Consider the following 15,126-nt stretch of genomic DNA (forward strand, 5'->3'; position numbering starts at 1 on the left):
CAAGATTTGAACAGAGCATGCCCAGAACACAAATTAAGGTTCCTTTCGATAGGTATTTCCCTATAGGCCAAATATGACCAGATATTTGGGTTAGAAAAGGAGTATTTTTAAGAGGGTTATCGATGTTTACATGGCCGTGCACAACCCGTTTATTGCTTGTACTCCAAATATGTAAGGGTTTACATAACTGCATGTAAACATAGCCACAAAAACTCCTGCTTCAAGTCTCATTTCAAACGGCCAACATGTAGAATCAGAAGTGTCAGAATCAGATGTATGCGACGTCGCTGGTGTCAATTTTTGGGATTCCAAGGATCAGTGAAATTAACTCAATATTTGCAAGCTTTAAGTGGTTTTGTTTTGAGATTTCATGTTAATATCACTAATTCATTTTTTGGAAAGATTGCAAATGCTCACAAAAACATGTTATCACAAGGGACTGGTACCGAACTAGGTAGTTTTAAAGGTACCAACCGAATTCTGTCAAAGTACCAGGTACCGATTCACATAAAATAAAAAGGTACCATATTTAGGTACCTAAATGCATCCATGTAACTTTGAAGAAGTGGAAGAGCAGGTAATTTTCCATGCTGGACATGAACACAACATTAAATATTTATATATAAATATATATAAATATTATATATATATATATATATATATATATATATATATATATATATATATATATATATATATATATATATATATATATATATATATATTACATGTGCTGGCTTCGTTTTTGAAAAGTACTATGTAAATAAAGTTACTGTTAATATTGGCATTATTATGTGTTTGAATAGAGCAATATATAAAAAGAATAAATTTATAAAATGATAAAAGAATAAACATGTTTGATCAAAAAAAGGTTCATTATCAAACTTATTACTATTTTTACCACATAAACACAAAAAAGTACTGCAAATTGGTACCGTTGAGTACCGATTGCCAGGTACAGGACATTGGTACCGTATCCTTAAAAATGTGAAAGGTATCCATCCCTAGTCACCATGCAACAAAAACTTTATGAAAAAGTTTCACTTTCACAGGGCTTTGTCAGACCCCACAAACTAAAATTACAATCCCTCCAAAACAGAAAACCTCCCTATTTTGTAGGCGTGCTTCAGGTGTATCCACTAAGCTATTTTCTGCAAACATTGCATGTTTAATAAAGCCATAGGCAGCTTTTGAATATATGCATGCTGAATAGTTAATGAGGCATAAATGCAAAACATGCACCTTTTTCCTGCAGGCTGCAGTTCTGCTTTGTTTTACATTTATGAATGCAAGAGTAGTTTCATTAAAAACTCAGAATCTGTAGTAGTCTGCTGCTGATTTGGAGGTTAACACTATGACTATGAAAAAGGACTGGCCTTAAGTATTCATCTAATTTAAGGAAAGCTGTAAGGTACGATTATAAAATTCAAAAGAGCTAGAATTTTTTTTTCAGGACGTGTAATTCAAAGAGCAGAAATGTAATTTCAAAAGCTTCCTCTCCTGCTGTTTTTAAACCTTTGAGAGCTGCGTTTATAAATGCAATGCATGAAAGACAAGCTGAGCGAGCTCCCCAACAAACATAACCCTAAACATAAAACATCCCAGCTTGTAAACGACAACATCAGCTGGAGCTATAAAACAAGTTTAATCTGTTTACAACATGTGAATGGAACAAGATTTAGGGACAAAATGCCAGATCCTCCTTGTCTCCTGGGTGGAAAAGCTCTATGTCAAAACATGAGCGGATGTGTCTGCTGAGCTTCATCCTCAGCTGATGTTTGTCTGTGTGTCTCAACTCACACTCAGATATTTAGCTTAAAACAAGAAGATTTCATCTTACCTCGGATAAGGATGGGCATGATCAGTCAACTTATTGAATAAATGCCAGCACACTCACTAATTATCAAAAATTTGATGACATTATGTAAAACAAAAAGAAACAACATTATAAGTTTGAACTGAGAAAGGCAGGGCAAGGGTTCTCAGTCATCAAGGTCATGGTGATATTAAGTTTCATAAGTTTAAAGTTTAAAGTTTAAAGGGAACTGATTTTCTTCGGGTTGACAAAAGCACTCTTTGAGATAGGGATGTCCTGATTCAGACTTTTCGACTTTCAGTCTTATCTGTTTTTTTCATATGTTTTCCAATACTGATCCGATACTGAACCTTTTTCTGATAAATCCTGTACTCCATGGGGTGATTCCATAGTAAATGCAAAATCATATTTGTTTTATTAAAGTGAGCTCTGTTGGTACCTCCTTGAGGAACACTCACTTTACAAATTTTGCATGACCCTGTTTCACTACCATTGCTTTCCAAAAAGAAGCAGTCCCACACAGTGGACATGCTTGCAACGTGGTTTGATTTTCAGCAGCCGTAAAGTGTGACGGTGCTACAAACTGGATCGGTTCTGATCACGTAAGGAAATCCGATGCTATCCAAGTCGTCAAAAATAGCCATATCAGGCGCAGATACAGATCACTGTATCAAACTTGGACATCCCTACTTTGAGTGGGGATTGGTTCCAAATTAGGTACTCTTAAAGGTACCAACCGAATTCCGTCAAAAGTACAGATACCGATTCATGTAAAATCAAAAGGTACCATGTTTAGGTAGCTAAATGCATCCTTGTGACTGTGAGGGGGTAGAAGAAAAAGTGATTTTGCATGCTGGACATGCACACAGCATTGCAAGGTTATAAATTGAAGAATAAATTTGTTAACTTGAATTTTTTTTGAATTTTTTTATTAAACAATTTGATATTTTTTACCACATAAACACAAAAAAGTACCGAAAAATAGGTGCCGTTGAGTACCGGTACCGATTGCCAAGTACCGGGCTTTGGTACCGTATCTTTCTAAATGTGAAAGGTACTCCCTAACTTTGAGGGACTTCAATATGCACACTTTGGTTATTTTAAATAGGAAGTTTTGATATGGAAATCAGGGAATTAGTTACTTTTCCAAAGCTTTACTCTTTATAAAAACCTCTGTTCACAGATTGATGATTTTAAAGCAACATGGGGCTTCAACAGCGCTAAACAACAACCTGTTGGTGCTTCAGAGCACAGCTAAAAGAGCTGTTTGTTCTTTCCGTCCAGGGACACTAAATCACTGCATTCATATCTTGTACCTTCTTTCTAATCAAGCCAATAAGAGCACAGAGCAGCCCCTGAGGTTTAATGGCTTGTGTTGCTTGTGTTTACTCAGGAGCTAGGACAGCAAATGTAAGTTCAAGTCAGGTCAATTACCAGGAGCTATGGGGATAAGATCACCTCTGGGAAAACATCTGCTTTGATATCAGAGAATTATTTCCTATCAGAAATGGAATTTCACTTAATCCTCAGAATGATTTTTAAAAGTTGGAGGAGTGTCACATCCTGCAGGCAGTGAAGTTTAGCATTCCCCAAGACTTAGACTCAACAGTGCCAGGAGCAGTCCTGCAGCCATACCGCTGAGCGCACTGTTAGGAGAGGAAGGCAGAGACTGAGGAAGAGAGGAATCCAGATTTGAGAGAGAATACCAGAAGGCACTGAGGAGGAGACAGACAGAGCAAGAGACAGGAGCCGAGCAAACAGAAACAGAAACAGCGAAGCTCTGTTCCTCCTGAAGAGCCAGAACCAGCTTGCATGGCAGCTGAGAGCCGTCGCAGACTCCTCCGTCCTGACAGCTGCACCCTGATCCCTCTCTACTTCATGGGCCCATGCCAGCACAGCCCTGTCTGCCAATGTTTAAGTCCAACATCTTCTGCCAACAAGTGTGATCTGTGCGAGAAGCAGGGCAGCGGGAACTGTCACGCTGAGGTGGTCTGCATGGAGTGGAAAGGATGAGCTTCTGAATTTGTGGGACGTGGGGTTAGGGTGTGGTCTCATCCAACCATCAAGACACCCTCCACATGATCGGGCTCTTTCCAGTTCCTGTCCCTAATCCTGTTTGGTTCGGCTAATTACATCACACAAATGGAAGGAAAGAAAAGAACCAGGCTGCAGGGCAATGAAAAAAACAGGCAAATCCACATTTACATCCTATCTAAGTGTTTTTTTGACCCAACATAGACTTCTTTACTCGTGTTTTTACTCAATGAGAAGACTTTCATCTCGTTGCCTCCACAAATACTAAGACAGGCAGGCTTTACTCACCACCAGCTCAGAGAACCGTGCATGCAGTTCCTCAGCAGGCGGCATGGGAGCGCTGAACTCCAGCAGCTGCAGGGGCACGCTGTCCTTCAGGTTGATCTCCGGGGGCTCGCTGCTCCCGAAGCAGCACAGGAAGCCCAGGCCCGGCCGCGTCCTCTTCCTGGGGGGCATGGCGGCTGCTGTGACACAGGTGGCAGTGATGACGCTGGACCAGGAAGGTAGAGAAGGGGGGCCAGGGGCAGGGAGGGGGAGAGGAGAGGAGGACGAGGCTGCTATCTAGGGGGCATGATCTGGAAGAGAGAAGAGAGGGAAAAGGTTAATGGTACGTCGAAGATCCAAACTGGTTTGTTTGAGAATATAATTCAGCAAGATGGGAGAATCAGAGCATGTCATGTTGATGATCAGTAAATAATTCAACTGATCTGCAGAGAACATCAACCACAGAGGATGTATAAAGGCTTCATGGTTGAATTCACACGTCAAGAAACTACTCAACAAGTCAATGTGAAGACCAAAAAAGAAGAAAAACGTTTTCACCAACTGATTAAAAAATGACAACCACAAGGTTTTTTTGAGAAGAAGCTCCATGATATACATGGCAAATAAAAAGACGTCTTTTTATCAGGGGGAATGGCCTCAAATGCAGAAGTTTGTTGCCAGATATGAAGAAAAGTAAGACTCTAAAGAAATGGAGGACAAAGTTAGCCAATTCCAGCATCAACAAATATTTTATTTATGACTTTTAGTTCATAATCTTTCATTTTTACCTCGGAAGTAATAATCCCATTAAGACTGGGATGTGTTGGTTTGGATGATTACATGTAGTCAACCAAGATCGTTGGTATTATAGGCATTAAAGCTGGTCAAATTTTGTATCACAGCTTATCATCACTTCACTGTGGTTGTTTTCCAAACCACCTCCTACATACTACATGTAAATGTAGTATGTAGTAGTATGTAGTGTTAGCACAGTGCATTGTGGGAAACAGTATGCCAGGTAGACTGGTCCGTTGCCTACTGAGAAATTTTCCTGGATCAGTAGGACATCCAGGGATATACTGCAGGTTTTGCAAGTTTTCACATACTGACTACTACAGACTGAATTTCAGTCAAAATAGTAGGCACTGCTAGTGTAGTAGGCACTGCTAGTCAAGTAGGTGGGAAACAGCCCATGTCTATAGCTCTACTTAACAGCTACTGTAGTAATGCTATACTGCTCTGCTACCTGGATGTAAACAAGCACAGATGGCATCTTATAACATGGTGCAATTTAGTGGTATTTTAATCAAGAACACAGAAACAGAGTTGTATGCAGCTTGTTTCTTTAATGCTCAACCAGCACAGATATGTGGACATAAACCTATATGGAGAACCACAGGCTGGTGGTGCTAGCTCTGCTAACATTAGCTACCCTAGTAAACCTACTGAACATATTTACCCACAGACTCTGTGGTCCGGTGTTTGGCTGTATTAAATAAATCTTTCTCTTTCATCAAATCACTAATGAATCTTTCAAATAGGGATGTTCAATACCACTTTTTGTCAGACAAAGACCAGTACAAGTACTCCCTCTTGAGTACTCATAGATACTGTACCAATACTACTGGTACTTTTGATACCTAACATTCCAATGAACAGTGATGGATCATTTTTAACAAAAACAGCACAGTCACTCTGCCATTAAGTCCAAAATGAAACAAAAACAACTATCTCTGAGTTTATGAGTGCAAATAAATATAACTGCCTGAGTTGTTTGTAATTGATTTCAGATAAACTAAAGTGCAAAATAAAACTGTTTAACTGTTAACTCCCCCTGGTTCATTCATGTCATCTGGACAGGAACTGAGATACATTTGCTGTGGTGTCACACCCTAGCAATATAGCACCAACTACTGGCAAGGAGGACTTAGTTGACATGAGGTTTTTTTGCCCTGAGTATTTCGCAAATACCGACACCTTGAAATAAGGCTGGTATCGGCCCAATACTGCTACTTCTACTCACCCATCCCTACTAACAAACCAAGGAATCTCAAGCATTGGCTGATAACACACTGTGAGCTAACCTGTTAACCTGTGGAGCCAGTCCAGCTCTACCTTCTTGTCACGTTCAAGTCACTTCTGGCTCCAAATAACAATGAGGGAACATCTATAGTACCAAAACTCCAAGCCTCAAACTGTCAGTCGATGAACTGATGCTTGAGTCATGGCAGCCTGAGCTAACAGCTTCATACAGTGAAGGAGTAGAACAGGGCAGAGAGGAAGCAGGGGACGCTGTGATATATGGGTATATTGCTCTTCCACCATCACAAAGAAAGCTCTTGTCCATGTTGTACAATAGAGCCTGTGCAGTGTGTGTGTTTTTGCAGACTTGCACCGAGATCTGCCCCAGCAGTGCCCTCTTCTCCATAAATGGATCCTACTCTGTGAGTGTGTGTGGTGTGTGGTGTGTGTGTGTGTGTGTGTGTTTATGGACAGTGGTGAATGACATTCTCTTCAGCAGGACAGGACGCCTGAATAGGCTGAGACACCCTGGAGGATTTCCTCAATGCCACCAAAAGGATCTGGGTGGTCTGGGTGTCTGAATGATACACTCTTTACACCATATTACGTCCTATCAGCCACAAAATCACTTCCACAATGTGAGCTCACACCCTGGGAAGCTCACACAGCTCTTCTTTATGCAACAGTTTACTGCATTTGTGAATGAAAGGACCTCGAGCTTGTCATGCCAACGATCCCCGACATTCAGATCCTGACGAAATATTTGACCAGGAAATCAATTTGTAAACAGAAAACAATAAAAGAATGCATGAAGTTGCCATTCAGTAAGCAAAGCAAAAGCAAATGTTCCCTCTTTACTCCAAATGTTACGCTTTTATTGAGAGTTTGTACATAACCTAACATGCATTAAGTACTGCCTGGAGCTCTGCAGCTGCTTGTTTAATATGGCAGTGAAAGTTTACAGCTTGAATTGGTACAGAAAGCCACAATACACCACGTCTGAACAGAGCACGACTCTCCACCTCTCAAACGTTTGTTCAGCCTTGAGTTCTAGCTGCACAGTCTAAAAATAGCCCACTGGTGAATTCTTTATGAATGCACAGGGCCCTTGACAGGAGGGAAAAAAAGACAAGAAAAAACAGCACATTTCCATTTTGCCCTTCTCATCTTTTGCTCATTTGCTTTTCTTTCCGCCTTCTTGAGTCAGCCATCGTTCTATAAGACAAAGAGTTGTACACGGCTTAATGCGAACAAGAGGCTGGTTGAACTAGCTTGTTACACAGAGCAGCCATATCTTCTGACCCAGATTAGATCTTGAATCATTCTGCATTATCACTTTTAAATACAGGGACTGTTTCACTCTCATTGCATCAGTGCGCTTCATGTGGATTACAGCATGTGTGGCATCTTGTATATGTTGGCCTGTGAGGGAGGTTCATTTGATACTGCAGCAGTGTGTGTGCTTGTGTGTGTGTGTTATGATAGCAGAGGTGACAATCCCTGAGAAACTCCCTGTGAGGGTGGGATCAACCTGTTGTGGGACCTGTGAGCTCTCACTCAGCTCCTGCTGCTCCCATGCCTCCTGCATGGTGTGAATGTGTCTCCTGCTAACAGAAGTGGACTCTTGTGCTACAGGCCACAAACACAGTCTAAATAATATTAAGCAAATGAACAGTCCTGGCTGTTGGGTTAGTGTGTTAAAATTTAATGGCAATATACTTGTGCAGGTCGTAGACTGCATTAAGCATGTTGTGATATCAGACAGTAGTTTGTGATACACAGTTCTGGCTGGAAACGCAGACTCAACCTGTTGGTCAACCAAACAAAAGGCAGAGAAGCAGAGTTAAGGCTGGCTCTTAGCTTCCTGGCTAGCAGCTACAGTCTGTCCACCAGTCAGTCAAATCAGTTGGGTCTCTAATTTGAGAAAAGTCATAACCTTTTTACACCTTCATGAATCATAAATTAACCCCATCCCACTCTGTTTCTCATATGAAGAAATGTTATTACGGACCAGGCTAAAAACACGTTTATGATTGCCCAAGACATCTTTTCAGAGTGGGTTTGTATGTGACTTCCTGTGATTCTGGAGCCAGCTTCAAATTAAGGAACTTGAAAAACTGTAGTTTTTTGCTCTTTTACAGTGTCCTCATATATCTACATTATTTGGTAACACTGAATAAAAACTGCAATGAAACCATCGACTAACCCATAGCCCAGCTGCCTCTCTGCTTTGTCCATATCAAAACTTTCTCTGGTGTCTTTTTGTTCATGTATTTTTTTCTTTGTGTTTGTAGAGAGGTGTAGGGATGGGTACTGAATTAGGTACTTTTGTAGGTACCGACCTATTTCTCTCAAAAGTACGGGGTACCAATTCATTTGAAATCAAAAGGTACCATGTTTAGGCACCTAAACACTTGTGATTGTGAGGGACTGGAAGAGTAGGCAATTTTCCATGCTGGACATGAACCTAGCATTGCAAGTTTAATAAAAATTAAAGAAAAAATATGTTTAATTAAGTAAATTTGAGATTTAATTATTACTTTATTTTATAAAATTGATTGTTTTTACCACATGAACACAAAAAAGTACCAGAAAATGGTACTGTTTAGTACTGAAACTGATTGCTAGGTACCAGGCATCGGTACCGGAACGTTTCAAATGTTAAAGGTACCCATCCCTAGAGAGGTGTGGTCTGTTTTTTGCTGTTTCCAAGCCGTGTCTTCCCTTTCTCATTACAGGCAAAGTGTGATCTCTGGTACATAAGATGGAGAAGCTAATAGGACTACCCAGGAGTCAGATGGAGTTATGCAGTAATGCAGCATCTTGTGGCTTCATCAGGATATTACTGACCACACCATCACCATTGACAGATCTGCTGCCTTCACACTGAGCTGTTTGCTGTGGGCCTCTGACAATCTGACCTGTCCAGGTAGATCTTGTATGTCACGCTGTTGGCTGTTTTCATCCCCTGTCAACAAACCAAAACTGTGTGTACAGTTTTCAGCACTCTGATAGCCTCACTGCAGACAGCATCTGAGATTTTACATTCTGTTTGTACTTACTTTATCGTGCATTAGGGTAACTGAATTCCATCTTGGGATAAATGAAGCATTTCTGATTCTTTTTTTTTTTTGGCTGCGTGCAATAGCGCTGGTAGAGGTGAAAGAGTCTGCAGAACTTGCTGGCAGAGTTTCTGTTTGGGTTCCCGGACAGTTTTTTGACAAAGGGGTTGAGCAGAGACTGGGGCTCATGTTGGTAATACACTTCATAGCAACACAAACCTCATACAACCCTGATTGAATAAAAGAAAATAATCCATGACTAAAAAAAAAAAAAAAAAAAAAAAAAAAAACACTTTTCCTTTGTAGAACAAAAGCTCCTGGCTTTGCCCACTTTAACCATAAAAACTGTATTTGTATTTTTTTTTACTATACACAAAGAAATAAGTCTCTACTGGCCATATTCAAGGTTGCAGCTGAGTCGCAGTCATAATCTCAGCATTCAGCCCAAGCTTTGAGCTGTTTTTCTCTCACAAAGGCTCGGTGATAACAGTTTGAGAAAATTGTTACATGTGTGTCATTGACTTTTACCAAACCAGAAGTGGCTAACCATAAGCATGCTAACCAAAATTACACATATGTAGTGCACGGACATACTGTGGATGAGACCGAGTTGAGTCAGTGGGAAGAGGAAACAGTGCGACACTTAAAGCTGTGAGATGATAATAAAAAAAAAAACAGTTCAGGAGGTAAATCACTGAGGTCTGTTCCATACGTTCACACTTCAGGAGACTCCACCTCAAACTGTTAACAGCGACGGCTTTCATCGATTTTATGAGCAGGAGATAAAGTGGGAGCTGCTGCCAGAACTTTATGCTGGTGAATTAGTTATTGTTGCTGTGGACAGCTGGCTGGGACTAATGGAAAAGAGGCCGCTCAACAGGGGTTTTAAAGCCATTCAGCATAAAACACGACTTAAACCTCTCGTCCAGTCTGTGTAAGTCTGTGTGTGTGTGTGTGTGTGTGTGTGTGTGTGTGTGTGTGTGTGTGTGTGTGTGTGTGTGTGTGTGTGTGTGTGTGTGTGTGTGTCTGCTTCTATCTTCACGCTCTTGCTGAGCCCCACGTGCGGCCAGTCCTCACTCAACACCACTTCTGCTGGCCGTCCTCCAGCTCATGCCCAGAGAAAGTAGGCCAAGGAATCCAGATACACACACTTACAGTGGACACACACAGAAACACAGTTCATATCCAGAGAAACATGAGGAGGCACACACACACACACTGGAGACGCTGTTACCTTTATTATTCTCTGTGAAGTGTCCCCACACAAACACATTCAAATTGACCATGTCCGCTGCCATATGTGTCCTGAGCGCCCCTCTTATCTCCCAGCTTTTCTTTTCATCCCTCTGTCCCTCCCTCCCTGACTCGCTGTCATCTCCCATTATTCCTCTCTTTCAGGGTGAAGCAGTGACATTTCCCTCCATCAACCCCCCCTCTGACAGTAACATCTGTCATCTTTCTTTGCCACGCATTTCCTCCCTCCAGATTTATTCTCCTTCCTCACCTCTTCTGTTTCCTCCTTCATTTATGTGCTTCTGCTTAAGTCAGTTTGTGTAGAAATATTGAATAAGGAGCCTTGATGCAGGAGCAGAACAGCTGATCTTTCCTTCAATACATCAAAGACAAAACAGGACCAGTCCACTACAGAGGAAGCTGTGCTTGATGCTTGTTTGTCGAGGCCAAAAGAGGAACAATCTGGAATATCTAATGTCTGATGATTTCAGTGACAGAAGTTCAACCTTTAGCCGCTTTGACTCAAACAGGATCCACTTAAAGAAAGATGCAAAGGCTCAACATGGCAGCATTAAGACGACACCACCTACGAGTGTGTTGGTGGTGTGACTTCAGAGAAACCACATCACTCCGCAGCATGGATGTAAACGTTTGAATTAGACGGTATGCTTGTGTAGGACATTCAAAAGAGGCTGTGCCTACACGATGTATGGTATAAATGCAGGTTTAGAGGATATACACATGCAGGAGCAATGTCTTGTTTAATATAAATAAGCCCTATGCAGAGATTTTGTAATAAGGAATCAGAGTTTTCTTGTCTCATTGGGCAAAATCAAAACAGTCTCAAACTTTGCATTGAACAGGCTCTAAACTTGGCCAAAGCTTAATATCTTTTTGCGCTTAAACCTAGAGACAAAACATCTCAGTGTGATAAAGCATAACTTAACCCTGAAGGCATAAAACACTGAACTCAACCTAACTTTGTTACATCGAGAATACACCAGATGTGTCACTGCTCTATTGTGTGTCGACTGCGTAGGTCAACTCACACCAGCTGCCTTTTCAGAACAGCTCCTTGCACAATACTATGTCTCCAACTCTAGTGATGCTCCTTTTCTTGTTCATGTTGGGCTGTGAAACCTCAAACCTGTTGACTCCTGGCCTGACTCCACTCTTAATGTCAGTTTGTTGTTGTAGACAAGTTAAGAAGATTGTTTGGCCGGTGTGACCACAGGTGTGCCGTGCTTAAGCACGTATCACAGCGGTGGGCCTCAACACAGTTCACGTCATGCACGTATGATCCATGACATATGATCCATGACTAGGGATGGATACCTTTCACACGTGAAACAATACGGGACCGATGCCCAGTACCTGGTAATCAGTACCTGTACTCAACAGTACCAATTTTCAGTGCTTTTTTGTGTTTATGTGGTAAAAAATATCAATTTGTTTAATAATAAAATATTTTTTAAAAATCTATTTGACATATTTATTCTTCAGTATAAAACTTTGCAATGTTGTGTTCATGTCCAGGATGAAAATTCCCCTACTCTTCCACTCCCTCACAGTCACAAGGATGCATTCAGGTACCTCAACATGGTACCTTTTGATTTTATGTGAATCAGTACCTAGTTTTTTTGACAGAATTTGGTTGGTACCTATAAAAGTGCCTAATTCAGTACCCATTCCTTTCCATGACATATGATGGCAGCGACCACTCCTCTCAACACTCATTTTAAACAATGGCGTGGGTGTCAGAGGGCTGTGTCTGGTCAAAATGAGGAAACATCAGTCTAGAAGTCTCTTAAGTTGTAGCAGTGCTCCCTGTGTCTCATTGAGCTGACTGATGAGATCACGCTTTGTATAAACAGATGCTTCATGATGACATAGGTGGGCCATGCCGGTGTTATACCTGCTAAAGTCTGGTTTATATTAGAGTAGTGTGGCCACTGGTCGTACTCTCCAGCTGGGGAACAGCGCTACGGGGGGGGGGCAATCGTGCTTGAACACAACATGGTTTGGATGGCCGGTGTGACTGCGCCCTTAGATATGAGCTTGTTTTGACACAGTTTATTTTACTTTGAAACTCGCTGGCTCCTTTTAGGTAGTTTTTGTACACAACTTCTAGTGCCACTCAATCTGCCCTTTGGTAAATTGATGAGTCACAGCTCTGGTATCCCGTAAAATTGGGACAGCTGCGTATCTGCTGCAGCCTGCTGGAGCAGGGATGCAGCAAGGACACTAGAGAGGATCTAATGTGAGTTGACACATTGACTTGAATAGAAACCTGTCTGATCCAGTGCTGTAAAGAAGCAGAGCCAGAGATGGACCTGGTGTACTTTGGCCATTAGGATGAGGTAAAGAGGTGGGTCTTTAGCATCTTTGCTAACAGCCACAGGGTGCTCACCTGTCAGTCAAGTCAGCCATGCCTTTATATGGGCAAATATTGTGATCTTTTAAGGAGTCATGAGTAAATTCAACCCTCGTACAGCACCTCATCATCAGCTGGGATTTTTTTTCTATTTGTTTTTTAATATTGAAGGCATACCTCAGTTTAAATCCATGCATACTGTCTGGGAAAAAAGTCTATAAGCCTTGAAAAGCAGTTTGATGCACCAACATAAGTCTGTAATTCATCATCCTACTTTGTCTCAATCACAGCGAAAAGCAAATATCTTTTAATCCTTAAGAATTCACATGAGGAGTGTTTATTCTGCAGCTCTGCTTCAGACTCCTTCTTTTCTCTCTGCTGTTTCTTTTTCCCTCCAGTTCTTTTTTTTCGTGTCAGTGACTTGTCTCACATCCAGAGCTCATTCTGACATGGAAAACTGCACTCACATACACACTCAGACTCAAACAGACTTCCTCACTATTCCCTGCTTGTCACTGGGAAACAGATGTATGTCCAGCTGTGATATAAGTCACAGGAAAAGGAAGCCATCGATGACAGAGAGAAAGCTCTGCTCGTGCTAATTAGACCAGTCTTTGTCACATCCGGAGATGCTTCGAGAGGAGCGCAGAGATTTGTCTCTGCTGACTGCTTGTTCTGACAGACAAGTGTTTCTGCTTACACACACATGCCAGAGAAACAGCATGAAAACACACCCATTTTTATGCCCCTGCATAGAAAACTGCATGTTGTGAGCATAGCAACGCAGTCACATGTGCACACGCTGCAAAATTCAGACACACCCACTCCAGATTCACATGTAGGCAGAGACACACATGCAGCATTAGCATACTCACACACCCAGAGCCCTGAAGCAGAGAGAGGAGCCTGCTGGCTGCTCGCTGTGTGTGTTTGAAGAGTCTGGAGCGCAGCCGAGCAGAGAGAGGAGAGGAGAGGGAGGCAGGGATAAAAAGGAGATACTGCTGCCACTTCTCATTCAGCCCACTACCTCATCGCCTCATCCACAGCACCGGGAAGTAGGTCAGTGGAGGAGGAGGAGGAAGAGGAGGCGGAGGGGGCAGCAGTGAGGAGAGAAGAGCTGCTGCTGCTCCTGCTGTGTGACTGTGAGTGTGCAGGGACTGAGTGATCCCTGTAAAGGTATACACCTCCTCTAACATCTGTGCGAATGAAATTTCCAATTCTCAACACCACATCTGTCAAACATCACAACACTCTGAGTGTAAGACGCAAAAAACGTGTCACACTTCATCCCAATCAGAAACGCTGCATCATTCACTGCCAACTTTTTCTCTGCACCCCTCCTTTATCCTCACTCTCCTTCCCTCCTTCATCCTCCTTCCTTCCCCCCTTCCTTCCTTCACACCTCAGCGCCTCTACCTGCGACTTACTTTCACTTCAAGGAAACGCCCTTGTCATTTTCTCTGTAATGAAGGGATGGATGAATGACTTCTAAAATAGCTTCCTCTTCCTACAAGCCTAATCCTTCCCAGTGACAGTGAAGCAAAGAAAAGAAGGCAAGTGGAGGAAAACACAAAACGCCGTTATAAAGCTGCTTGAAACTAATGACAAGTAGACGGCACAGAAGAAAGAGGCGATGAATAAAAGATCAGAGGCAAGCCTGCAGCAAACACATTGTATCTGGGTCCCACAAATTAGGACCATCCCTCCAGGGTAATGGGTTGAGGAAGAGGGTACAGTCTGGCTTACGTAAGCACCAGACGACGGAGGGGGGAGCAGTGCCACGCTGGCACAGGCTGGAACAAGATGCCAGATCCAGATTAAGGGATTGGTGGTGTCTTGGTGAAGTGTTGGCATGCAGTTGGTGAAGGGAGCAATGGAGGAACATTAGTGGAGGTCCAAAACCAGCAGGAACAGTCAGTCAGAATGCCACCCTGGTTCATTTGGTGCCATTTATGGTCACACAGAATACTAATGTATCAATCTAAGAAGAAAAATTGCTTTATGAATTTCTTTTTTTGAAAAGCATCACTATTGTAGAGCAGGAGTTTGTTTGATTTAAGGAGATTTAACAAGCTCATGTTGCTCTGATGCAGACTGAAATGAACAGAGTTGTGTCTTTATGTGTTGTGTCTTTATGTGTTGTGTCTTTGTGTCTTTCCAAAAAAGGAAATGAAGTCACTTGAATGGAGCTTTCATCATCTTAATGTCAAAGTCTGTCGGACCAGATGATTAAGAGCACACCAGGGAAACCGCCTCTTCCAAATATCACAGCACCAGATCTGATAGGTTTTAATTAAAGTCGATGTGTCAACTCACACTGG

General features: G+C 42.0%; 1 protein-coding gene across 5 annotated transcripts in view; it reads right to left on the reverse strand.

Annotated features, from left to right (window-relative positions):
* The window catches only part of daam2 (dishevelled associated activator of morphogenesis 2), a 155,697-nt gene that overhangs the window by 95,264 nt on the left and 45,307 nt on the right, over positions 1-15,126 (reverse strand). For all 5 annotated transcript variants that reach the window (XM_074692581.1, XM_074692580.1, XM_074692579.1 and 2 more), the window contains exon 2: positions 4,139-4,425. In XM_074692581.1, coding sequence (XP_074548682.1) covers positions 4,139-4,306 — 168 coding nt within the window. In that variant the 5' untranslated portion in view covers positions 4,307-4,425. The remainder of the gene's footprint in view (positions 1-4,138; positions 4,426-15,126) is intronic.

The sequence above is a fragment of the Halichoeres trimaculatus genome, unplaced genomic scaffold, assembly GCF_033239565.1.
Source record: "Halichoeres trimaculatus isolate MK-OKI-2021-1 unplaced genomic scaffold, fHalTri1.1 fHalTri1_scaffold_17, whole genome shotgun sequence".
Taxonomy (NCBI): Eukaryota; Metazoa; Chordata; class Actinopteri; order Labriformes; family Labridae; genus Halichoeres; species Halichoeres trimaculatus.